The 23403-nt window shown below is 36.8% G+C and overlaps 4 protein-coding genes and 1 long non-coding RNA gene across 14 annotated transcripts; 2 read left to right on the plus strand and 3 right to left on the minus strand.

Moving 5' to 3' along the window:
- Positions 1 to 12: 12 nt before the first annotated feature.
- Positions 13 to 1632, minus strand: LOC143349190 (protein lethal(2)essential for life). The gene is made up of 2 exons (XM_076780251.1): positions 1473 to 1632; positions 13 to 1020 (listed from the first exon to the last, which is right to left on the minus strand). The coding sequence occupies exon 2, from the start codon at positions 1002 to 1004 to the stop codon at positions 480 to 482; it is 525 nt and encodes a 174-aa protein (XP_076636366.1). The 5' UTR covers positions 1005 to 1020; positions 1473 to 1632; the 3' UTR covers positions 13 to 479.
- A 1274-nt stretch (positions 1633 to 2906) lies between these two features.
- On the minus strand, positions 2907 to 10768 carry D2hgdh (D-2-hydroxyglutaric acid dehydrogenase). Of its 3 annotated transcripts, none has more exons than XM_076780239.1 (8): positions 10616 to 10768; positions 5175 to 5412; positions 4609 to 4806; positions 4285 to 4478; positions 4048 to 4216; positions 3679 to 3977; positions 3385 to 3553; positions 2907 to 3305 (listed from the first exon to the last, which is right to left on the minus strand). In XM_076780239.1, the coding sequence occupies exons 1-8, from the start codon at positions 10628 to 10630 to the stop codon at positions 3037 to 3039; spliced, it is 1551 nt and encodes a 516-aa protein (XP_076636354.1). In that variant the 5' UTR covers positions 10631 to 10768; the 3' UTR covers positions 2907 to 3036. The 3 variants fall into 3 exon arrangements, with proteins under 3 accessions (XP_076636354.1, XP_076636355.1, XP_076636353.1); XM_076780240.1 differs by lacking the exon at positions 10616 to 10768 and adding an exon at positions 10433 to 10587; XM_076780238.1 differs by lacking the exon at positions 10616 to 10768 and adding an exon at positions 9089 to 10193.
- Positions 8847 to 17986, plus strand: LOC143349179 (uncharacterized). 8 transcript variants are annotated; one of them, XM_076780229.1, is made up of 14 exons: positions 8847 to 9080; positions 10972 to 11628; positions 11784 to 12032; positions 12106 to 12387; positions 12453 to 12645; positions 12718 to 12956; positions 13218 to 13314; positions 13396 to 13571; positions 13649 to 13934; positions 14031 to 14285; positions 14363 to 14479; positions 14564 to 14711; positions 14850 to 15045; positions 15585 to 17986. In XM_076780229.1, the coding sequence occupies exons 2-14, from the start codon at positions 11134 to 11136 to the stop codon at positions 15810 to 15812; spliced, it is 2961 nt and encodes a 986-aa protein (XP_076636344.1). In that variant the 5' UTR covers positions 8847 to 9080; positions 10972 to 11133; the 3' UTR covers positions 15813 to 17986. The 8 variants fall into 8 exon arrangements, with proteins under 8 accessions (XP_076636344.1, XP_076636339.1, XP_076636342.1 ...); XM_076780224.1 differs by having other exon boundaries at positions 8848 to 9080; positions 13095 to 13314; XM_076780227.1 differs by having other exon boundaries at positions 8848 to 9080; positions 12718 to 12944; positions 13095 to 13314.
- Positions 17987 to 19303: 1317 nt separating this feature from the next.
- On the minus strand, positions 19304 to 21115 carry Dysb (dystrobrevin binding protein dysbindin). The gene is made up of 5 exons (XM_076779263.1): positions 20464 to 21115; positions 20075 to 20364; positions 19842 to 19997; positions 19635 to 19775; positions 19304 to 19549 (listed from the first exon to the last, which is right to left on the minus strand). Exons 1-5 carry the CDS (start codon positions 20517 to 20519, stop codon positions 19461 to 19463), a joined length of 732 nt encoding a protein of 243 aa, XP_076635378.1. The 5' UTR covers positions 20520 to 21115; the 3' UTR covers positions 19304 to 19460.
- A 15-nt stretch (positions 21116 to 21130) lies between these two features.
- LOC143348708 (uncharacterized) lies at positions 21131 to 22819 on the plus strand. Its single transcript, XR_013080816.1, has 3 exons — positions 21131 to 21332; positions 21515 to 22606; positions 22687 to 22819. It is a non-coding gene; the product is annotated as an uncharacterized LOC143348708 (long non-coding RNA).
- Positions 22820 to 23403: the final 584 nt, after the last annotated feature.

Genomic DNA, 23403 nt, shown 5'->3' on the forward strand with positions numbered 1-23403 from the left:
AAAACACCAATGTTACATAGAGGATTAACATTTATTGGAAAAAAATTAATAAAAAGCACAATAGCGTATACACTGAATTATAATTATTCAATCTATAATTATAATAAAGTATAAATACGTGATATATATAATGAAATACACAGTGCTAAATATTAATACCAACTATATTCGTGTTTTTAATATACAGTTAAGTATGGCGGTTTCGAGTAGAAAGTAATACAGTTTTCAGACTTTTGTTACAACGTCGCGATTAATCGTGTGACGTATATGCGTAGAGATTAATATCACTATCTCAAGTTAAACGACTCAAATCTCTTTGGATGTTTGCGATAATCGGAACCTTATACGTAACAGCTAAATATAACGCATGATATCAAGAACAAAATTTCAAACGATTAAAACCCAATCAATAGCGAAAGTATTGTAGAACTTCGGTAGAGCGATGTTGCGATGTGTTCACGTATATTACGACCAAGGATTTAAGAAGCTCTGATCGCTGGAGTGTTGCTCTGCTCAATTGGTATTATTCTTTCTCCAGGTGCTGGCATGGCGAGTCTAGGAGCAGTGATGGTAAGGATACCGTCGGAGGACAAGCTAGGTCTCACATGGCCAATGTCGTAACCCTGTGGCAGCATATATCGCCGCACGAATTGCCTGGAAACATAACCGTGTTGGTCTTTCTTCTCCTCGTGTTTACCCTCGATAGTGATAAATTTGTCGTCCGTTCTGACGGTGATCTCCTCTGGTGCAAACTGTTGCACATCAACGATCACTTGATACTTGTTTTGGTCTCTTTCGACCGTTGTCGAGCCACCCGCCTGTTGTTCCAATTGGTTTATTATATTATTGAATGGACGGACCATTGCACCGAATGACGGCATTGGTGGTGGCTGCCAGATATCATCGTTAGTAGTTAGTCGTTTGAAATGTTCCTCGAGATTTCGGTGATACCGGTCTATGTCGTCCCAGTAGTTGCGGAAGAAATCTCTCGATACCAGTGCCATATCGGTCGTGATGGATCTGTATGGAAGAACGCATTATTTATAGCGCGACAGAACGATATTTCATATAAACGAAATATTGATTTTTTTTTAATCAACAGAAAAAACGCTTGTAATTTGAATTTGTTAGATTCGTTTGACATTTACGTTACACGAAAAATACTGTGTGCCAATTTGTCTACCTCTATCGCGAATAAGTCGTCACAAACGTCCTTACGTGTTTCTAGCTTCTATTTTTACAAACGCGAGGACATAGCTGTCGCGAAACGTCATGCCAACGTATATGCGCAGATTTTAAAATCAGCGATGTTTACCATCAGTTAAGAAGTGTACATACAAATGTATATCAAACACGGTTGCCAAGTGTGATTAAAAGATATGAAAAAAAGGCGAGTATCAAGGTCCAATAAGGTGTCCGTGATATTGTGTATTGACAAAACGGTCGATGAGATTAAAATGATAGAGGCTTACCTTTCGTTGAACAACGTTTGCTTCGTTACACGAATCACTCACGAAGAATAAGAATTACTTTTACTTCGGATGAAGTTTCGTTCGATATTCGATCGGAAATTTACACGAACTTGTCGCTTCGAATTACAGTTTCTAACTGACTGCGCAGTACTGTAAGCCGCCGGTTTATATATTTGGTTTGCCGCTCTTTTCGAGACTTTTCTAGATGCGTCTGCGCATAAGGCAAGTCGAATAATCTCGAGTGTGACTGAACGACACACCCCCCACCACAGGTCCGCTTTCCGTTCGTTCGAGTCATTTCCTAGGAAGTTTTTGGCGCCATAAGACCTGCTTCGATGCTGTTCGATGCTTAAATTTTTCTCATGGAACCCCATCGATGCACTTTCTTCGCATCAATATACCTTCTTGTAGTTCATGCAAAACGTAACGTATAATCTGTATTTAGATTCCTGTGTATGCTTTCACTTTTTAATACATTAATCTTGAATTATCTTAATACATTTCTTAACTCTTAGCAACAAGCGTACAGGAACTTGGATTGGTTAGGATCACCATAAACGTATTGGCACTCGATGCAGATTATTGGTCGATGTTAGCACTAGGAATAGTCGTGTGAATGTTAAGTTGCATCAATTAGCAACTGTTATTAACAAGATCTATTCAATGTTTGTCCATTGTCATTATTGGCATAAGAGGTAATTTATTAAACAGCTACTTGTATAAAATACTACTCGTTAATAATGGTACGCAATATGATAATAGTAAAGAAACTATTCTATCTCATAATAGTAACGTTTTACATGTGTGAAACATTAGCAAAGGCGGGAAACAACTTGGTAATGCGATAGATGAAATGTACCATTATGTGTAGAACGTTTGAGAATTCATTTACTTGTTTCTAATTATAATTTCCGCTGAATCATAATTTATGTAAAAAAGATTTGTTTCTTTTTTTATAAAGCGTTCGATCAATGGCAATTTCGAGATCGATGATACAAGCTCGAAACTGTTTGTCATTCTAAGAATAATTTTCGGTCGGGCACATTTAATCGATGACGAACACATTTATTCTGGGATTTATTCGATAGAGACAAAAGATACTCAAAGGTATCGAATAATATAGCTGTTCGCCGGTGTAACTAAAATGCTAAGAAAAAGGCATGCATCGTCGATTTATTTAGAAATTGAACTCTTGACCCGAAGATAAACATCGATTAAAAAATATGTCGACTGGACGATAACGACCTCTGTGTAGCCCATGGTGTAACCATGCTCGGTAAAGCAGGACTGCTCGTATTATCATCGATCGATGTAGATATATGCTGGTGTCGTTATGCATGCACGCATAATCAAAAGGCGCCAAGATTTTGTACCGTTTTAGCAGAGTTTGCTATTTCTGAAATAAAAATTTAACAAAAGACTAGGAATAAAATGAAGAAGCATTTAATATCTCTCAGGTATTATTTGTACTTTACATGGCACATGTTTCATTTGCTAAATATTAATTATATTTAAAAATATTCACAGGAATGCATTGTATCTCGGTTGCTATAAACTGTAATTATTATTTTGACGTCCCAATCGGATAGAGAACCTTGTACGGATTAAGTATACCATTCGGGTCCATCATGTTCTTCAGATCGTGCATGAGTTCGATCTCGGAAGGCGTTCTACTCATATGTAGGTACTTTGTTTTCATGAATCCTATGCCGTGCTCGGCGCTAACGCTGCCACGAAGGCTCGATACGTATTCATAAATAAATGGCACTAATTGCGATGCTATATCAGCGTCGTACGTCGGTATAGAAACTTGCACGTGAATGTTTTCGTCGCCTAATGTGTAAACAAAAGAGAAAACGTAAGTTGCAACCGTTTGGTCGTTGTAAATTTTATAGAAAATGCAATTTTTTACCCATGTGTCCGTAACCGCCGATCGTTATGATGCGTGGATCGCGCAATCGTTCCTTGAGCACCTCGACCACTTTGTAGAAAGATAGAACAGGCACCGAAATGTCGTATTTGAATACGTAACCGTCGTGCAGTACAGCTTCGCTGATGTTTTCTCTGATCGTCCATATGTTCTGAACAAAAGGGGAGAAAATTCTTCAATCGTTGCACAGACGATGGGGGTTCGTGTTAAGTTCTGCAGTAAATTCGGGGATATCCGAGTTAGGGCTGAAAGGTTTCAGGAACATCATTTACTAACTTTTACTTTCGCAGGGTCCGACGTTAGAGTACCGTCTTCGATCATGCCTTCGGCGAGTGCTTTCTCCACGAAGGACGCGAGCTTCTCCTCGTCGTGGGCCATGTTGCTCCCGGAAGTCTCCAACAAAACGTAGAAATCGTGGCCATCGGGTTTCGTAGTCAATGGGTTTTTCAAATCGTGCACCTTGATCGGAAGGTCGAAACACTTTTTGTCCATCATTTCGAACGAGGATAGAATCTCTCCTAACTCGCTCTTGGCCAGTTTCAGCGTCTTCAGTACCTTGTCGAAGCTGTCCAACCCTACAATAGTCGGTGGAAGCAGGGGTTTGAGGATTTTAAAATCAAGATGGCCACAGAGGATATTTCGTACCTAGAAACGCAATGTTTATGGCTTTGGGAAGAGGTGGACATTGGATGGCGACTTTCGTCACGATCCCCAGGGTTCCTTCCGAGCCAATGAACATGTGCTTCAAATGGTACCCGGTATTGTTCTTCTTCAACGTGTTCAAGCAATCCACCACGTCCCCGTTCGCCTTCACCTGAAAGAACCTGATTCGAAACCGGGCCAATCGGCAAGCAAAGACACTGTATCTTCCTCAGAACTCACAGCCTCGAGTCCCAGGACGTTTCCGTGCAGGTTGCCATAACGCAAGAGCCTCAAACCACCAGCATTCGTTGACACGCAACCACCGATGAGGCAACTACCTTTAGCGCCAAGATCTAGCGGCATCATCAACTCTACGGTCGCCAAATGATTCTCCAGGTCCTCCAGCACACAGCCAGCCTCGCAGGTCAACACCCCTGACGCGTACGAGGATCGTGAAACAAAAGAAGTTGAGGGAACTCGTTCGATTCGAGACTCGCGATTACGCAAGATACCTCTACTAATATTCTATCTCTGCTACCAGGTTACGGCTTCGTCTTTACCAACCTGCCAGCTCGTTCGTTTCGATGATTTTATTCATGAGTTTCATGGAAATAACGATCTCGTCGAACACCGGCACGCTGCCACCTACGAGTCCAGTGTTACCGCTTTGGGGACACACGGCCAACCGATTGTCGTTGCAATATTTCAGGATGGCGGACACCTCCTCAGTAGTTTTTGGCTTCAAAACCAAATTACTCTTACCTGAAAGTATAATCTTTTTGTGAATCGACGGGATCTTGTGCCCTGCGCGGACCAAGATCGAATTTGGCGCGATCCAAAATGGAGATCCCGCTGGCAATATTCTAACGTCGACTCTAGTTTAAATGGACATTGATCGCAATAAGATTGTTTTAAGCTTCTGAAATTGCTATTCTAACAGAGCAGAACTCGCACTCCAGAAGTGGAATTAGATGTACATCGACACCGAACATTTAATTTCACAAAAAAAACGGAGTTGAAATCGCCTGGCTTACTCGAAAGGAAACTATTGCGTTTATAATTATTATTTACATAGACAATTCGACGGGTGTGCCAACTTCGATCTCGCGATAAATTAGATCCCGGTTTACCTCTGACAATTTTCAAGTAATCTACGTTGTAATTCTCGCACTCCTCCGGATTCGAAATGACCCTCTGTCGACCGAGCAAACCATCGAAGAACGTCGCGTGTTGGTCGGAGATCCTGGCGTAAGGACCTCGTTGCACCTTGTACCTGTCGCACGTGTAATCCGACTTCACGTTCGACGAGATCGAGCGGAAATGCGAGGCGTTGCGACTCGCGCGAACCGGGACGCGCGACAACATGTTCTGCGAAAGATATGTTCTTTTTTTTTTTCTTTTTTTAATTCGAGGACCGCGACGGACCTTCCTTCGCCGTCGTCGATTTTCCCGACGCGAGCGGGAGATCTGTTCGTCGCGAAGGACGCGTACCAGCGAAAGTCGCTTCCTTCGAGATTAATTACTCGACCGTATCTATCTCTCGTCGCTCTTTAAGTTTTCCAATAAAACGCGTCCTCGTCGGTCTTTATATCACCGTTTCGGGATAAGTTTAGGCATCCGAAGATATTTTCGTCCGCGGGCCAGAGATCCCGCGGTGAGCATTTCCTAATTGAAACGTGACATTTACGTAACGCAGATCGTGCCTACGTCATCCTAATATATTACGTATCGTTTTACAGGCTCGATCGAAGGGGGACCCAGGATTCGCCAAACTCAAAACACACGATCGTACGATCAAAACACGAGACTGTGTCGTACGATTCGAAATGTCTGGGCGGCCATTGTCGTGCAATGTCTCTGAATCGGTAGCGTAAATTTCTACCTCGTCGTGATATCGAAATCGCGAGTGACACGACATCCAGGAACGATCTCTTTGATCGCGTACACGCGGATATAATCCTGAACATGGAACAAAAGAGTGTCAGGCGAAGGGGACTGGCTGGCTGACCGACAAGAAAAATGGAAGAAAATTTCGTGGCTGGCCAAACGATCGTCATCGCATGCCGAGGACCAGGCGTGGCGTAATTACTGGTGCCCCCGGCTGCTTCCATTTTCTACACGCTAATTCGCCTCCCGATGTCCGATCGACGGACATCGAATATTATAATCCACGGTGAATCTTGATGGGCAACTCCCCTCCTCCTCCTCCGCCTTCTTGTGCATCGTCCCCCCTCCCTCCCCGCCGACCCCCAATCGCGCTGTCGTTCAAGAGGATTCGCGAGGAGGCGACGCGTGGTTGAATTACGATCCCCGCGAAGCGGTGGGGAAAATAAGGTCAGGGGTAGAGGGGTCGAAAGAGCGACGAGAAGAGTTGGCCAAGAAAGAGGGCAAATCGACGACGGAGATGCAAATCGGACGAGGGGAAAGGGGAAAGAGGACAGCGCGAATGGAAAACAGAGAAGCCAAGAAGAGATTGGAGTGGGAAGGGGACCAATCGTCGCGACGACTGAAACACTCTATATTTCTATCTCCTTTACCCTCTGTATACGTACGAGAGTTCCTGATACATCGAAACGCGTGTGTATCCTCGTACACACACCTTTCTCGATCGATGTACGTACACGTACGCCACGGATATTCTATGTAGTAATGAGCCTCGCCACGGAGAGCCTCGTACTAACACAAAGGATGTACCGTGTACATATAGGGAGATAGACGTTCGATATAGATATGAGAGGCCGCTATATTGAAGCGCAGAGGCAGGCAGGATACGTAGCGGCGAGTTTCCAAGGAAGAACGCATGCGCGACACCGCCACGGAGCGAAGCTAATTTCTCAGTGGCGGCTCGAATCATTAACTTGTTACCTTGGCAACCCCGGTCGACCTAAACCATTGGTTGTCGCTTTCCCCCACTTCCCCTTCGCACGCTCTATCGGTCGAACAACAAACTACACACGCCGCCACGCTCCTTTCCGCGGGATATTGTACTTTTCCCTAACCTCGCACGATTTGGACTATACACTGTCCGTGTTCCTCTCGGCACACACATTATCACACGACCCGATATATACGGATATGCATGTCAGAGGCACATGCCACCGTAGGGACGTGGTTGCTGGGATTGGCGCGGCCACGACTCTTCCTACCCTTGGCACGAAACATCCTACCGTCTTGCTTCTTTGTCGAAATCCATGACCGGTATTGGAAGATGACCGATAAATCGGTTCCGTTTTGCTCTTTACGTTCGATCTTTTTCGAATGTTTCACTCTGGAAGGTAATATTTTATACCAACGCAGATTTTTATACTAGCCACAAGCTGTACGATATTGTACATAAAAAAAAGAATCACTCTCCTTTCATATCGATAAAGAATAATTATAAAAGAATTGCAAATTGATAACAGATCAAATAATTGAAAATTCTTTCAGAGCGATTGGAACTGATCATGGCTAATAGTAGAAGAGATCCTGAACTGGTAATCGATACGAATTAAAAATCATTTTTCCACAATGTAAGCTTTACTTTGAGTATTTTAAGTATGCTATTCAATTCATAGTTCTACCGATTCATGATTCAGGATGTAGAGTACAGCGAATTCCAGCGCGCGAACGAGTGCCGCTTTGGTTTTTCGATTAAAAAAATACAGGACATACTCTCTATGGATTGGATAAGAATGCAATACAGTCCCAAAGGACAAATCGCAAATAAAATTGCATTACGGGGTTTTGAACAGGACAGTATAAGCTCAACTTAGAAACAGCTGTGCCAGGGACGTGGCTAGCGATCGTAAAATTGGGTTGATAAGTACCGAGAATTGAGAAATTCATCAAAGTTACCATTCTTGTTTGAAATAATTTTTAAATATAGGTAATTAGGTATATGAACATCAATATTCGATAAAAATGTTCAACTTCATTTCGTTCACTTTACCCACGTTTTCTTGTTCTCGTGAAATATCTTCAGAACGATGCAAGATATTGAAAAAAAAGATTAAACAAAAGTTGCATCGAGAAAAAATAACTTCAAAAGCATGAATTTAAAGATGCAACTTTTGTTTAACCATTTTTTCAATAACTTGCATCGTTCTTGAGACATTCCACAAGGAAAAAGAAATCTACGTTTGTATCAATAGGTTATTTTCTACTTGTATAATGTTTCAAAATTTCTCAAATTTTTAAAGAAGCTGAAGTTTATTTAAATTTTAAAACCATTTAATCGAGATTCGACCACTCGATGGAAATATTTAATTCATATACCTAATACCAAATAATTACACAAATTTAAATATGTGAACGTATCTTCGAAACATATAAAAATATTAGAATAAATATTACATAAAGTTATTTAAAGTATCGATCATTTTCAGCCAGTGGTTCTTGTGCATCGTTACACAAAGAGGAAAGTCCAGTGATATGATCGAATGCGTTGCTACGGGGCGACGACGAGATTTTATTCGCCCCTGATGGTATCGTGAAGTTATAATGCAAAATATTCTGCGGACTATACGCACGTATACGTGCATGAAAGGACGCACGAATGTGGTAGTAAACGTACCAAGTGTGCCTCAAGTAAGAGTATGAGTACCGTTACGGGGCATGCGCCCGCAGCCACCATATCCAATGGCCCCGCCTTTCACGGTGCAAACGATGCCTTTGGGATTTGTCCTCCCTGGACCAATGGGCGAACGAGGTTGCCATACGCGACGGGAGAGGTGAGGTTATACGAGTCGAAATGGAGGGGAGCAGACAGGAAGAAGGGAGGCGCGGCAAGGGGGAACGAAGAGAAGCGAGGGGTTCTGTGGATCGTGTGGGAGCAGGGAGGCAGACAACGAATGCGACTACGAATGCTTACGAAACCTCGCGACGTCAACGTATAACAAAACTCTGTTTAAAATACCTATAGTGTTTTTTTTAAAGACGTACGAAAGACAAAGGTGCACGATAGAAAGTTTGGTCTAACTGACGGTGGAATCGGTGCGGTGACAGTATCTACGGCGTGTTCGAAAACGTGATAGGTGTGACTGCGCAGTCGCCATGTGAGTACCTGAACAAGTATCCGAAACTCCATGCAATGTTTTGTGCCTTCGATATTTTTAGTTCCCCTGTAGAACCGTGTTGCCGGTATTTCGATCGCAATTACAATGTACACGACGTAGTGATACTCGACAATTACCGATCAAAACACAAATTACAGAACACACTGTGCATTATGTCCCGCCGGATCTTCGAACGTGCTTTATTTTGTAATCCAATATGTCGGCGTTAGAGACGCTATTCTGTATTCACCGAGATAGAATTCCTCGGCTTGGCATGTTACAGTTTCTCGGCGAATGAGTACATTAGACGAACACTTCCCGAAGAACCGCGTGTGTTGTTATTATCATCATCGCCGTTATTACCATTATGGCGAAATCCATGTTGTCAACCGCCCCCTAGCACGGTTGCTTCTCCCCTTCTCTTATTTTTCTCTCCCCCTTCAACCCGCCTTTCAATCGTATTTCCCGCTCAGAGAGCACTCTCCCCCTTTCCCTTCAAACCCCTTGTCCGTTTACTAATTATGGTGGTGCTGGCGAGACGACATTTTGTTCTTTCTACTCCAATCTCAAGATGGATCATGTGTTTTCGATTCGTCGATACTTGGATGCTTTTATGCGTACACAGGTCTCTTCTTTACCATTTGAGACGCGTTCCAACTTTTTTGAACTTGACTCAGATCTTTTGAAATCCTGTTTTACTTCTTACATGCATTTCTCGGTGAACTGATTCTCGCATGAAAGCAAATCACGCAACATAATATTAAATAAGTCTTCTTTTTGCGTTATCTTTTTTTTAATGCACTGTTGACTACCGAATACTTCGATAAGAAATATTATTATGATTCGTAATCCCTACAATTTATAAAAAACATGCTATTCAAAATTTTCCATAAACTCTTATTACTGATTTGAGAGAACTGCATTTGCAAACCAAACGTAATAGGTTATATGACCTTCAAAATCAATTTCCAAATTTCGGCTTCAGCATACTACTGTTTTCTATATTTTTTAAGTTTAAGAGGTGGTGATTAATCGACCACAAACAAATATAGTACTATCTTATGAAATACACCAAATCAAATACGCAAAATTAGTGTTTTACTATAGCTGTTGTATCTGAGTATTCGTCGTAGCAATTTTTTCATTTCGTCAAAACATATGTTTTCATGGTTGTTGGTCATTTCAATAAATGGTTTAATGATTTTCTTAACAGCAATTATCGCGTCTTAGTAACTCTAATAATTGTAAATATTACTTACGATCTAGTTTTTAAGGTTAGCATGCCCAAAGTGCAAAGTGTTACGAAAATGTGATATATGAAATGTATTGATGGTAATTATTGTAATATTTACCATATACCAAAAGAATCACTGATAATTATTTATAAAACTTGATACTCTGTTTACAATAGATCACATGTTTCAGTATAAAAGCACACAAAGTATTGCATGTTGAACTTTACATACGTCCGTGAACTTGAATCAATGAACTTTTATATATCGAATAACAAAAAACAATTGTTTTGAAATACTTACATTGTTGACGAACATTTCTCACTTTGTACAACTCACTTTTAAATTTTTTTTTAAATAGTTCAAATAACAATGGTTTGGCGAAAATCGAATTTCAATTCGCGATATTCCACGTGTATTCAAAATATTAAGGTTATGGCCAATAAACATGTTATGCTTGATGCCTCATGCAATTACTGAAAAAGCATTTTCGCGTATTTACTACTTTTACGAATCTGTATAAAATACACATCAAATATGAAACCACAACTATCACAAATAAATAATTTATCCAATTTATATTAATTATGATTAATATAAATATTTCTTTTTTATACGGTACAACGATATTTTTAACAGAATAATAATACTTCTTTCAGGTGCAGCAAGTTGAAAAGATTAAAAGTGATATTTTAACACAAAATACCTATATACAATGGCAAGAAAAAAAGACATTAAATTGCTAATAATTTAATAGTGGAAAGAATACTTCTTTTTCTAAAGGAAGTTTAACTTCAAATAATAAAAAGGTATCGAAAAACATGACAGATGTTAAGCCGATTGGAATCTCTCAAAATCAACCACAACAAACACAGCAACAGCAGCCACAGCAGCAGCAACAATCACAACAACAACAACAGCAACCGCAGCAGCAGCAGCAGCAGCAGCCACAGCAGCAAATGATGATTGCAACCCATGATATTCAACAACAACAAAATGTACAGCAACAACAGCAGCATGTTCAACAACAACAGTCTCAGCAACAGCAAGTACAACAACAGCAACAAGCACAGCAACAAGTACAATCTCAACAAGTTCAGCCACAACAACAAATTCAGCAGCAAGTACAATCGCAACAGCAAATGCAAGTTCAGCAACAGGTACAACAACAAGTGCAACAACACGTTCAACAGCAGCAACAGCAGCAGCAGCAACAACAATCTCAGCAACAGCAATCTAATAATGGACAGCATAACGTTGTTCCTGCTCAAGTTCAAGTACAGCCACAGGTAGCAGCAATTATGCCTCAACAACAGGTAAAAATCTACTTTATAATAATTATGCGACTAGTGGGAGCAACATAGTATTAAAAATGGCAGCTTTTGCAGAAGCATTCTATCGCTAATAAATTGTCCATGTATTTGAAGCAATGAAATTTACATACTTGTATAATTATAATAAAATATTATAGGGTGCTGTTGCAGTATCGATGCAACAGCATCAGCAGCAGGGGGGTGTATCTATGACCTTATCTGGACAACAAGGAGCAACCACTATAACTACTATGGCTGCACATCCACAAGCAGTACAAGTTATTCAGCAACCCATGCAAAACCAAGCATATCATTTACAACAACTTTATAATACTCAAGGCACCCCATTACTGATGCCAGGAAACTTAGCTCTTCATCCTGCAGGAATCAATCCTTCCTCTATACAGGTATCTAGACATACTCATGATGTTTCGAGCTTTAAAAAAATACAAATCCTTTTCCAAGTCGGATACTTTACAGGTTATAACGGCTGGAAAGCCATTTCAGTCTGCTGCTCAACTTACACCTCATATGTTGACTACTGCGTCAACGCCGGGTCAAGGCGGAGGTCACCCTGCGGGTGGAACTACTAAAGTACAAGGATTTCCTACGGGTTACTTACCGGTACCTACTTCCGCTACACCCGGTGCGGGACAGACTTTAGTATTTGGTCAACTCGGTGTACTAGGTTCCCCACAACCCCCATCCATACAGCAGCAACAACAACAACAGTCCGCAAACAAACAGGATCAAGTACAAAAGGTATTAGAATATTATTTTTATTCCATGATTCATGTTACATGTATTTTTCCCCCCGAAATGTTCAGTATACTACATGTACGGCGGCTCAGCAATCCGGCGGAAGAGGCGGTATGCAATTTGCTCCTTGGCAATTTACACCGCAAGTTGCTTGGACAGGGATTCAACCACCAGCACTTCTTACTAACCAAATATTTATTAGAGGTCCTACTCAACCCGATATGTTCATACAAAGTCCACAACCAATCCAAGCTCATAATGGTTAGTTTAATATCGGTGTTAAATAAGACTTATAATTTTCTCAAAATTAATTCGTTGTCGCGATTCACACAGCACTGGCTACGCAACAACAAATCCAAGGAGTGCAACAAATTGCTGCAGCTAGTGCTAAACCAAAGGTAATGGATATGCAACAACAGCAACAGCAACAGGGTAAGCAAAGCACAGGTGGACAACGACCGTTGAGTATTTTGCCGTCCTCTCTACAAGCAGTACAAGCTGCTAATATACGAGCTGCCAGTTCCGTTTCTACGCAAACTGTTCATGGAGTACAAGCCACGGTACATGCACAGGTTACTATAGTTAAAGTAACAGTTGGAAGAACGATTTCAACTGCTGCGATTGTCGTGTCGCGTGAAAACATATCGAAATTCTTTTTTCTTTTCGTATAATGAAGAAGAAGTGTTTTTTTTTTGTGTTTTATAACTTAGAGCGGAAAAGGGAGCGGTAGTAGCGGTAAAGGTCGTGGTAAACCATTGCAATCGCCGCAACAACCGCAGCAACAGTCGCAGCAAGCTATGCAACAACAACATCAACAGGTTTTTATTCAACAGAAACAGCACACGCAGCAGCAACAGCAGATGCAACAGCAGTATCAACAACCACAAGTCCAAACATCGCAACAGCAAATACAACCTAAACCAATAATGAGTGAGTTGACGTTCTATATGTCGACAATAATAATCTTTTAAATAGGTTTTCAAATGTTTAAGATACACTTTCTCTCCATAGCGAACATGACTCTACAGCAGCAACAGCAATCTGGTGTGGTTCTCGGTGGAGAACGCCCGATTATGCCTGTAGTATCTGTAGGCGGAGTTGGTGTTGGAGTTGGAGTTGCTACTACGTCTCAAATGAGTCAAGTACAACAATCATCAATGTCTAACGTACAACAATTACCATTACAGGTAATACACGTTTTCTTCTTTTTAACGAACATGTAATTCGGTAATCTAATATCAATATAATATATAATACCTCTTAGGCGATCAATTCGACAATAATTGGTAGTCAAATAGTTAGCGGGACGTCACAGGTCCAAACAATGTCTATGGTAAATCAGTTAACAGATCAAACACACGATAGTAGTAATTCCACCATAATGATCACATCGCCTGATCGTAATCATCAAGCCGAATGTACCTTAGTATTACCATCCGCTACAAACGCTCCAGTTACAAACGAAGAAAATTCTAAATTAATTTTGAAAAAAGAAGAACCAATGCCCGTTACGATAGAAGAAATTGCAGTAGCTCAACCAGAAGTAACAGGTTTGTCCATAATACTATTAATAGTTTCGATAAATATACTGCATGTGTATATTTGTCCTGTATGTAAAGTTTCCTCGTATAAATATTTTTACATAGACGGGGACCAATGTAAGATAGTTCTTAAAGATGACGAAAGTTTGTCTATAAAGTCGGAAGAGAAATCGTGTAACAATCCTTTAGCTGGATTGGCAAACACAATTAATTCTATTACAAACGGTGTTAACAACGAAGAATCTGTAACAATTCCTGTGTCTGTACCAGTTACTGCAAACAGTAAACATGTGCCTCCAAAAGCAATGGTCAAACCACAAGTCCTCACACATGTAATCGAAGGCTTTGTTATACAAGAAGGTATAAATTTAATTGATTCTATGTACCATTACGTTTACGAATTATCGTGTTTACTCTTATAAGTATGTTTATTACAGCGTCTGAACCATTTGCTGTTAATCGAACGTCATTAAATAATGCAGTTAATCAGGATACAAGTAATATTTTAAATCGTAACAATTCATCTGAGAAAGAGAATCATGAAGAACCACCAAGTAAGATTATATAAAATTAGTATATCCTATACACAGTGCTGCAATGAAAACATATAACATCTTAAACGTAATAATTCCTTAAAGGGAAAAAGCATGCGCCTAATTATCCCAGTGACGAGGACGGAAATAATGCTCAAAGTGGAAAATGCGAATCTTGTGGTACTTTAGTGGATGAGCAGAATATTAAGTTTAAAAAAGAAAAACGATTTTGTTCCTCCGGTTGCGCGAAGAGGTTTGTAAATACATTGTTTCTTGAATTATTTGTTGTGCTTGCATGGAAATATACCGATAACGTGAAGCTATAGATGAGTACCAGTATACAAACTAATTTATAATAAATTACTAACATTTTGAACATTATTATCATAAGTTATGAATCAAACAGCAAAAAACGTGAAATGAGAGATCGTGACGGTACCGAGAAACAGTGGACTGAATTGATAGAGACTGAATCGAAAAACGTTGACGGAGACATGAAAAAGAATGGGGAAGAAAAGTTATTGTCCACTACTACTACTTCCTCTATTGACGATACACTGCCAAAAATTAATCCCGTGAAATGGACGGTAAGAATACGAGTCGTATAAATTTCCTAAACTGAAATATCTTTACATTAAAACACTCGAACGGCGGCATCCGGGCCCGTTCAGACCCCATTTTAAACGGAAGCGCTCGCTTCTTCGATACTTCGATACTTCGATATCGAAACAAACATGGCGCAGAGGACGCTTCCTCTAGATTCTAGAACATTCTGTGGGACTTTCGGAGGTTAAATCGTATTCTGGGGCCTGTTCACATTTAGATTATCGTTATTCGAACGTGTTATAACATTTTCCAATTGTTTCTAAGAAGAAAGAACAATCGTCAGAAAATGAAGAAGTTCTTCACGAGCTGATAGGTATTGAAGGTCATCGTGGTAATGAAATTTTATCTGATCTAACCTAGAACCAGAATATTATCGAAGTGACGAATATCAAAATGGAGAATCCGATAAAACTCTAGAAATAATCAATTATGTATAATGTTATTGGAGCTTACATTGGGGTCCCCGATTGTCGCCTGAGTGTTGATACAATAAAGTGAAAATATTTTACATTTTACGCAGGTCGGTGAGGTATGTGATTTTATTCGCGGGTTACCGGGTTGCGCTGACTATGCAGAAGATTTCGCGATTCAAGAAATAGATGGACAAGCACTTATGTTACTTAAAGAGGACCACCTTATGTCAGCCATGAGCATTAAATTGGGTCCGGCGTTAAAAATCGTAGCCAGAATCGATTCAATGCGAGTAGAGTCACTGTCAAATTCTAATCCCACATCTAATAATTCGTAAACATTTACTGCTTGAGATTTTTGTCTTCAGAATTTCAAGTTGCAGCCTATGGGCTACAGGGTTTGTGCAAGTATTTGATCGGATTGTAGATTTAAGATTTCTAAGAAAAACATACGATGTTTTTTATGAAAATACAATGTTTTTGTATTTTTTTTCCATTTAATTTTCATAAAAGTTTATTTCCTCCTTCGAGTAGGACAACGTATTGATTACTAAGTTATAGTATTTCAAAGTGTACTGATATGATTTAAAGATCGATCTATGTAAGACTAATTCTAAGTTTCGTACTATTTCCTAGTATATCAAATGGCTATATCGATATTTCAAATAAAAGCGTAGCTTTCGTTATTTTATTTTAATGTACCATACTGGCAATATACATATACATAATTATACATCCTTTGATAAGTCTTACACCGATTGATTTTTATAAATGTAAATAAAAATCAAATTTAGTTCTGTATTTTTTATTTTGAAATGTATGTACATTGCATTTAGGAACTTTTTCTAAAATATTATTCTATGAGATATGGTTGACTAGAACTATCAAGAAACTGAGTACAAATTATGTCCATTACACAAAAAAAAAAAAAAAGAGAAAAAGAAAGAAGACGTTGTATATAAACTATCCGGCATATATACGATGTATTTTGTACTCGAAAATTACATTTGGGAGGTGTACAAAAATTATTGCCTTCTATAAGATTTACGATAATCCTGAAAGAAAATCCGGCATTTTTAAAACGTTAGCCTTTGTGATGAATAGTAATTTATGTGCGTGACAATTTCAAATTGAGATATGACATTTGACACAACACATTTAACACTATCGACCATGTACTTTGTAAATGTATCATGTGCACTCAACTTGCATACATGTAAATATTAAACATAAAATGTTTATTTAATATACAAATTTTATAACATGAAATTTTAGTTATTAACAGAAATTATCCTTCCATTTATAGTGATGTACTTTAAGTTGAGTAATTATTCACTGTAAGTGCAAGAAAAATATACAGGTTGTTCGGCCACCCCTGGGAAAAATTTTAATGGAAGATTCCAGGGGCCAAAATAAGACGAAAATCAAGAGTAGCAATTTGTTGATTAAGGCTTCGTTAAAAACTTATTAACGTTTAAAGTTCCACCTGTAGAACGACGTACGCGTGACAGTGGTTCTCATTCACAAAACTGTAAGACTGTCAGTACGTCAGTAAGTAGAGTTTCTCATGCTGAGTGAGAACCACTATCGCGCACACGCAGCTGTACGCAGGTTGTCTATCTACAAGCGCAACTGTTAATAACTTTTTAACGAAGCCTCAATCAACAAATTGGTATTCTTGATTTTCGTCTTATTTTGGCCTCTAGGATTCCCCATTAAAATTTTTCCCAGGGGTGGCCGAACACCCTGTATTTCTATCATTTGTATAAAATGTGACATTGAGCAGAAAGCAGGACATTACTTTTAACTTTATATATTATCTCGTGAACGTCTACTATGAAACGTGTTCATCGAAATAGCAAAGATATCGATATGTTATTTATATTATTACTCAGTCTTTACAATTATGAATAATGTAAATATATCTATTCCTTAAGCATTTATTCAATAGGATTATTTAATTCTACATTCAATAATATATCATTTGGCAACTATTATAAAAGAATTATGTGTTTCAAAATTGAATTGTTTTAATGAAAAATGTATTTGTATCTGTATTATGCACAATACCTTTATATTATAATCTGTACTTAATTTTTGTTTATAGTAAAAATGCTGAAAAATTGTTCATAAAACATATTTAGGTAAAAGTGCACTAATTACAAGAGTACAACATAAAACGCATTTGTTCTATGTCAAATTTGAAAATCACTCAGGGCTTAATCTCACAATACACGTTTTTATACTCATTTGAGAGACACTACAGTAAGGGATATATACAATTGTGACTTCTTAAATAAAATAAATTTAAGAAAAAGCATAATATGCATTTTAAACTATGCTAAATAACACAAAAGAGTTTATATTATAATACCATCTTTTTTTAAATATAAAAATTTTGATAGTACACTTTGGCCTAGAAAAATTCCAAATTCAATTGTTCATATTACTTGTAAAATTTTTATTATAATCGCTATTCCACTATAACAAATGGTACATATTCACTTGCATTTTAATCTCCTTAATTTGTTTGAATGTCTTCTTCTATGGGTCTTCCTTCAAGTAACATTACTTCTAACGTTTTTGCTTGCATTTGTTTATGAAGAGGACGTATATATCGAAAATATTCGTATACTTTATAACCTAGCATCGTGGTACCTATTAATGTAACAGCAATACAGACATTTACAAATCCTCTATGACACTTATTTAAAATATATTCCTTGCTTTTGTATCTTGGCAACATGTTTTATTTATGCAAGTAGTATTTAACGTTAAAATCTTCGAACGGTACTGAAAATATATTTCATAATTAGAACAAATAAAATTAATTCTCGCAATCTATTTTCGTTAGGATGCTTACAAATAGTATACTTAAAAACTGAACGTGTTCGTTGAAAAAGTAACGTTAGATAAATAATGCTTCTAACCTTTCGTTATTATTTACGCACTTATAATTTGTATCCGTTAATTATGATGAGTACGAGTATATCTGGAATCGTTGAAATATATTGTATTTAATCCGATTATTTTTTAAATACTTTGTATCTGAGGGAAAGGTAAATTTCACTCGTCTCTGCTCGAACACACAGACACCAAAAAGCCTGTCGATTACTTTAATCTAACCTACAAAAAGTACTACATACATAGATATTATATAAACAGTTTATTCTTTTGTGAACGCGATGCTTTATCAAGCTGAATGGATTGCATTAAATTCAAATAGATTAAATGTAATGCAATTCGATTATTGTAAATATTAATTGAACACATGCATACTAATTAAAAAAATGGCCGGTATGCCTACTAGAATCATCGTCTATAGTAGTATAAATAACAAATACATATATATAAGAAAGAATCATCATAAATTCATACTATAAATAATAAATTCTTTGTTATAATGATTTAATTTTACGATGCTTCTGCACGCTAGAAAGCAAATGACGCGCCTTTTTCCTATTCAAATCGATCGACAAAATTAAATAAACAATCATAGCCAACTAATAGTGGAAAGTCAGCGTCTGTAACACTTTTTGTTATATCCCGAATTCGATCGTGTTATTTTAAAGAAATTATACATTAAAAATTAATTACTATATTGAATTAACCAGTCAATGAATATAAGCTACATCATCAAGCATTTAATATTGTTCTAACGAATGATAATACCTTATCTACATAATATAATAGTGAATTGAAAACGAGTTTGTTGTTCTTATATGAACCAGAATGTTTGAACCAGGGGGCAATGGACTTTGATCTTGTTCATTATTCTCTCGTATTGATAAGCTATGCAATGATCAATGCCAAATAAACTTATGACCACTTACAGATTTGTAAATTAATTACAATTAAATTTATTATTTATTTCTTGTACACTTTGTACATGTTGCTTTTATAATTTAAAAAATAATTTATATATTTTTATATTTTTAAATATTTACATCATGAATTGAACACTTAATTATTAAAATGTAATGTTCTTAATTTTCTAAAAATTCATTGAACGTTGTTGAATCTACATCTAAAACTATTTCATCCAAAGATGGCCCTTGTTGTGTCACCGGTAGCTCTAAAAGAAAAAGAAGTAAATGTAACAACTTTGAATTTAAAAAGATTTTGAACTACTTTTTTTTTTTAAATATATTCGAACATACTAGATATTGATCCTGTTGCTTTATATTCTTCGAGTTGCTCTTTAAAGACTTCCTCAAACGTTTCTCGTCTTTCTTTCATCATCTTCTGTAGCTTATGTTCATATTGTGATACTCTTTCAGTGTGTTCATTGGCTAATTTTGCTAAAAATTGACACAATATTTTTTTACATTGATGTAATTAGCATATTTCGAATTTGTACAATTTACCTTTCACAATATTTAATTCTCCAAGTTTCTTTTCTTCGTATAAAGCTAATTGAAATCGATGATCCAATTGTCTACTCTGTAAATCTAACATTTCATTTAAATCTTCTAATCGATAAATAGAAGTTTCTACCTCTTCAAACATTTCTTGTAATGTTCCTTTAATATTAATCAAAATGTTAATTAGTTTACATTGTGTTATTGTTTTATCATAGATTACATTTAGATGAAAGTACCTATTTGATCCATCAGGTCATGTATTGCATTGTTAATTTTTGGAATGTAAGCTAAAGTGCTATTCAAACATATAATACTTTTCCATTCTTGTTCAAGCCTTTCATAAATACTTCCTATAAGTTTATCTGCCTCTTGAGCTTTCAGTGCATTTTCTTCTGTAAGCTCGTGTAACTCATTCCACTGTAATTGATATCTATGTAAGATATCAGCCCCTGCATTATAATTAACATTTCGAATATTAACAGATTTTTTGTGTCGTGGATTCTCAGTAACAGTTAATCCTCGGATACTAAAATAAGAAAGTTATTTATGCATAAAATATACAAGAAACTTCCTTTTAGTATATTCTCATATTGTATAAAACAACTGAGAGTAGAATATTCTTTACCTAGCTGATATACCTTCTTGTACTGTTTGAAATTTATTACGCAAGGAACCAAACATGACTACAGGTTATTATTTCAATTAAAATACTTTAAGTACAATTAATACTATCGTGAAAGTATATACAAAATATAATTTTATACATATCACGTATAAAATTACATTAATAAATAAAAAAAACCAAGTTTTTTAACTAGTAGTTCAGAATTTACGATAACTTGAACACTTAATTGGGTTAATAGTTCTCAAATATCAAATATCAATAATAATTTGAGATAATAATTTGCATTTCACAAATCACTTGTATTTAAATATTACTACTAATATCAACGATTGTTAAAGTAACCTCTTTCTTGTATTTACTAAATAGTCATTTATGCAAAATTATTAACGAGCCATTATACCCGGAACTAGTAATCGTTAAAGGGGATTGTTAATTAGGATATATCAGTTTTTGAAGTTATAATTCTCAAAATTCCTAACAAGCACAATGTAAATGCAAGCGTAATTAAACGAGGTGAAGTGTAATGAAGGAATTTATTTTTTGACACTTTGTTTATGCTGTTTAATTGTCTCGTACGTATAAATATCTCATATATTTTTTAATTAACATATATTATTTTGTGTTTGATGAAAAGTATAATAACACTTTGCGTACTCTTTTTCTTTATATGTTGGTAGTACTGATTTGCAATTCGTTTGTATACGTTTACATATTCTGTCCAAAGGTATTAATTTTCTTGTACCAATTACACGACGAATACAAATTACCTATACGAAATTACATTAAACAGCATAAAAATAAATCGGATAATAACAATAATTATTTAATTACAATGCTATTATAGTTTGCAATAATATCAGAATCATACTGTAAGTATAGGTAGATTTAAATAAAAAGCAATGTACTCGTAAGTTTTGGGTTATACATATATTATTTAGCATAAGTTCTAACGATACAAGTAATTTAATATATTCTAGTTAAATGAGTATACAGTAAAATAAGCTAAGAAAGAAACTATTATTACAGATAAAAGATTATTTTCTTTTTTTAGCAATAAAAACGAGTTTTGTACATTGTATTTTAACCATGTATTTTCGACGTGAAATAATTTGGCAACGTCGCTAAAGCTTAACTCCCTCCCGCTGACAATATGACTGGTGCCTAGCAACCAGTGAGGTCAACAAACGAGGTCAAATTGCAAATTATCTGAGCAAGAAAATTCAGTAGATAGGTATAATGAAATAGCATATTAAAGTATTTTATAGATATTTATTAAATAGTATTATAATATGTTCGTCATATAAAATAAGGATTAATACAACAATTATGTTATTAAACAGTATTTAATATTGTTTCTACTAAAATAAAATACTGATGTTAAATCATAATAGGTAAAAGCTTTCATAAGTAGTTTGAGACTAGACACGTTTTGTTTGTACTATTATTATTTTAATAATATTCAGAAACATTATCAATAACGTACGTGTACATTTTTAATTAATAATATATCTACTGACATAGTTGCAAGTATTATGCAAGATGGTAAAACTTTAAAAAAGGATTTATCAATAGATCAATCAATATTTTATCAGATCAGTATTCTACGTTAGTAGCTCGATAAACAAAACGGTTCTTGTAGAAGAGCATGGCGGAACCAAAGACGTGGATAAAGGTATCCCCTATGTTGCCAAGTGTTGCGTTGCTTCATGCTTTTCAATTCAGAAATGTTGGCAGAGTGAGGCCAGTAATGTAACTACCAATGTCAATAACTGATGTAAAACAGCGGCAAACTTTAGTTTTATATCTGTAAACATATTTTTACTATTACGTTGCAATTAATGTTAATATGACTTCAAAGGATTCCGATTATTAATGCGACAGCAACGCGATAATGTAAAACCTCGTCATCTTGGAATGACGGTTGTTTAGTTGATAACGAGCGTTTGTGAAGTCCTGGTAACCAGACCCACCATTGAAACCTTTATCTTTTTCTCTCCCCACTAGGTATGCAATGAGCATAACTTGAACGAACCTCATCAGAAGAGACTCGAGCTTAGAAAGTTGTGCGCAACTCGTAGTGAAACCAGATTTGTGGAGGGTGGTGGTGGAGAGGGAGGTGTGTAGTCAGGGATGTTGGGTCAACGTACGTATCCAAGTATCCCCTTTCTCCTTGCATCAAGTTAGATCACTACTATATCGTGATGAACTCGCTTCTCCATGAAGGCGATTACCTTTCTGCGCATAGCTGTTGCGCATATTAAATAGTAGGAGTTACCAACCAAAGGACGAGGAGTCCATGGTAGGGATGAAATCAATAGTCAAGTATTCTGTGGAATGAGAATGTCAACTGGATATATATTTGGCTATTCAATTGCTTGCTTGAGCTTTATTCACCGTAAACGAAGTGACAGAAATAGTTGAAAGTAAGATTCTATTATGATAGTAATTGAATGTTTTCTTTTTACTAATACTACGTTCTAAATGTATAGAGACAAACAGAAAGGAATATTAATGTTATCTCATTGTAAAAACAAAAGTTTATGTATAAAATGACCAACTAGTTTAACGTTATTTAATGTATGCCCAAGATAGACAAACCAACCAAGCATTTATGAAGAAAAAAGACGGAATAATTAAAAGGAATATGAATACGCAAGAAGTACTAGTTTGTAATTTTCGTCTTAATATAATATTATACAAGAACGAATACGGAATTCCGCTTGAACTAAATATAGAATTCCAAGCACGAGTTGTTTGAGTATCTGCACAGAATATAGCGCAGAACCTGGTACGATCAATAGATGCCAGATTCGGCCGTTTTCGACGTGTTCCGTTAAGTTCCCCTACTATATTCGTTCTCGTCGGCTTCCAACCATTCTTGTCACGCCTTGTTCATATGTTTTCCCTGTTAAACCGGTTATTTCAGGCATGCGGGTTTGG

Source organism: Colletes latitarsis, chromosome 12, assembly GCF_051014445.1.
Source record: "Colletes latitarsis isolate SP2378_abdomen chromosome 12, iyColLati1, whole genome shotgun sequence".
In the NCBI taxonomy this organism is placed as follows: Eukaryota; Metazoa; Arthropoda; class Insecta; order Hymenoptera; family Colletidae; genus Colletes; species Colletes latitarsis.

What these genes read in the sequence shown, in the direction of transcription:
- LOC143349190 (XM_076780251.1), bottom strand. Translation starts at nt 1,004, where the DNA reads ATGGCACTGGTATCGAGAGATTTCTTCCGCAACTACTGGGACGACATA.
- D2hgdh (XM_076780238.1), bottom strand. Translation starts at nt 9,112, where the DNA reads ATGGAGTTTCGGATACTTGTTCAG. An exon ending in ACGTCCTGGGACTCGAGGCT is followed by an intron (nt 4,217 to 4,284) that starts GTGAGTTCTGAG and finishes AGGTTCTTTCAG; the next exon opens with GTGAAGGCGAACGGGGACGT. An exon ending in CGGCGGTTACGGACACATGG is followed by an intron (nt 3,306 to 3,384) that starts GTAAAAAATTGC and finishes TTTACACATTAG; the next exon opens with GCGACGAAAACATTCACGTG.
- LOC143349179 (XM_076780224.1), top strand. Translation starts at nt 11,134, where the DNA reads ATGACAGATGTTAAGCCGATTGGAATCTCTCAAAATCAACCACAACAA. An exon ending in CAATTATGCCTCAACAACAG is followed by an intron (nt 11,629 to 11,783) that starts GTAAAAATCTAC and finishes AAAATATTATAG; the next exon opens with GGTGCTGTTGCAGTATCGAT. An exon ending in AGCTCAACCAGAAGTAACAG is followed by an intron (nt 13,935 to 14,030) that starts GTTTGTCCATAA and finishes ATTTTTACATAG; the next exon opens with ACGGGGACCAATGTAAGATA.
- Dysb (XM_076779263.1), bottom strand. Translation starts at nt 20,519, where the DNA reads ATGTTTGGTTCCTTGCGTAATAAATTTCAAACAGTACAAGAAGGTATA. An exon ending in CAAGAAGGTATATCAGCTAG is followed by an intron (nt 20,365 to 20,463) that starts GTAAAGAATATT and finishes TTCTTATTTTAG; the next exon opens with TATCCGAGGATTAACTGTTA. An exon ending in AGAATTAAATATTGTGAAAG is followed by an intron (nt 19,776 to 19,841) that starts GTAAATTGTACA and finishes GTCAATTTTTAG; the next exon opens with CAAAATTAGCCAATGAACAC.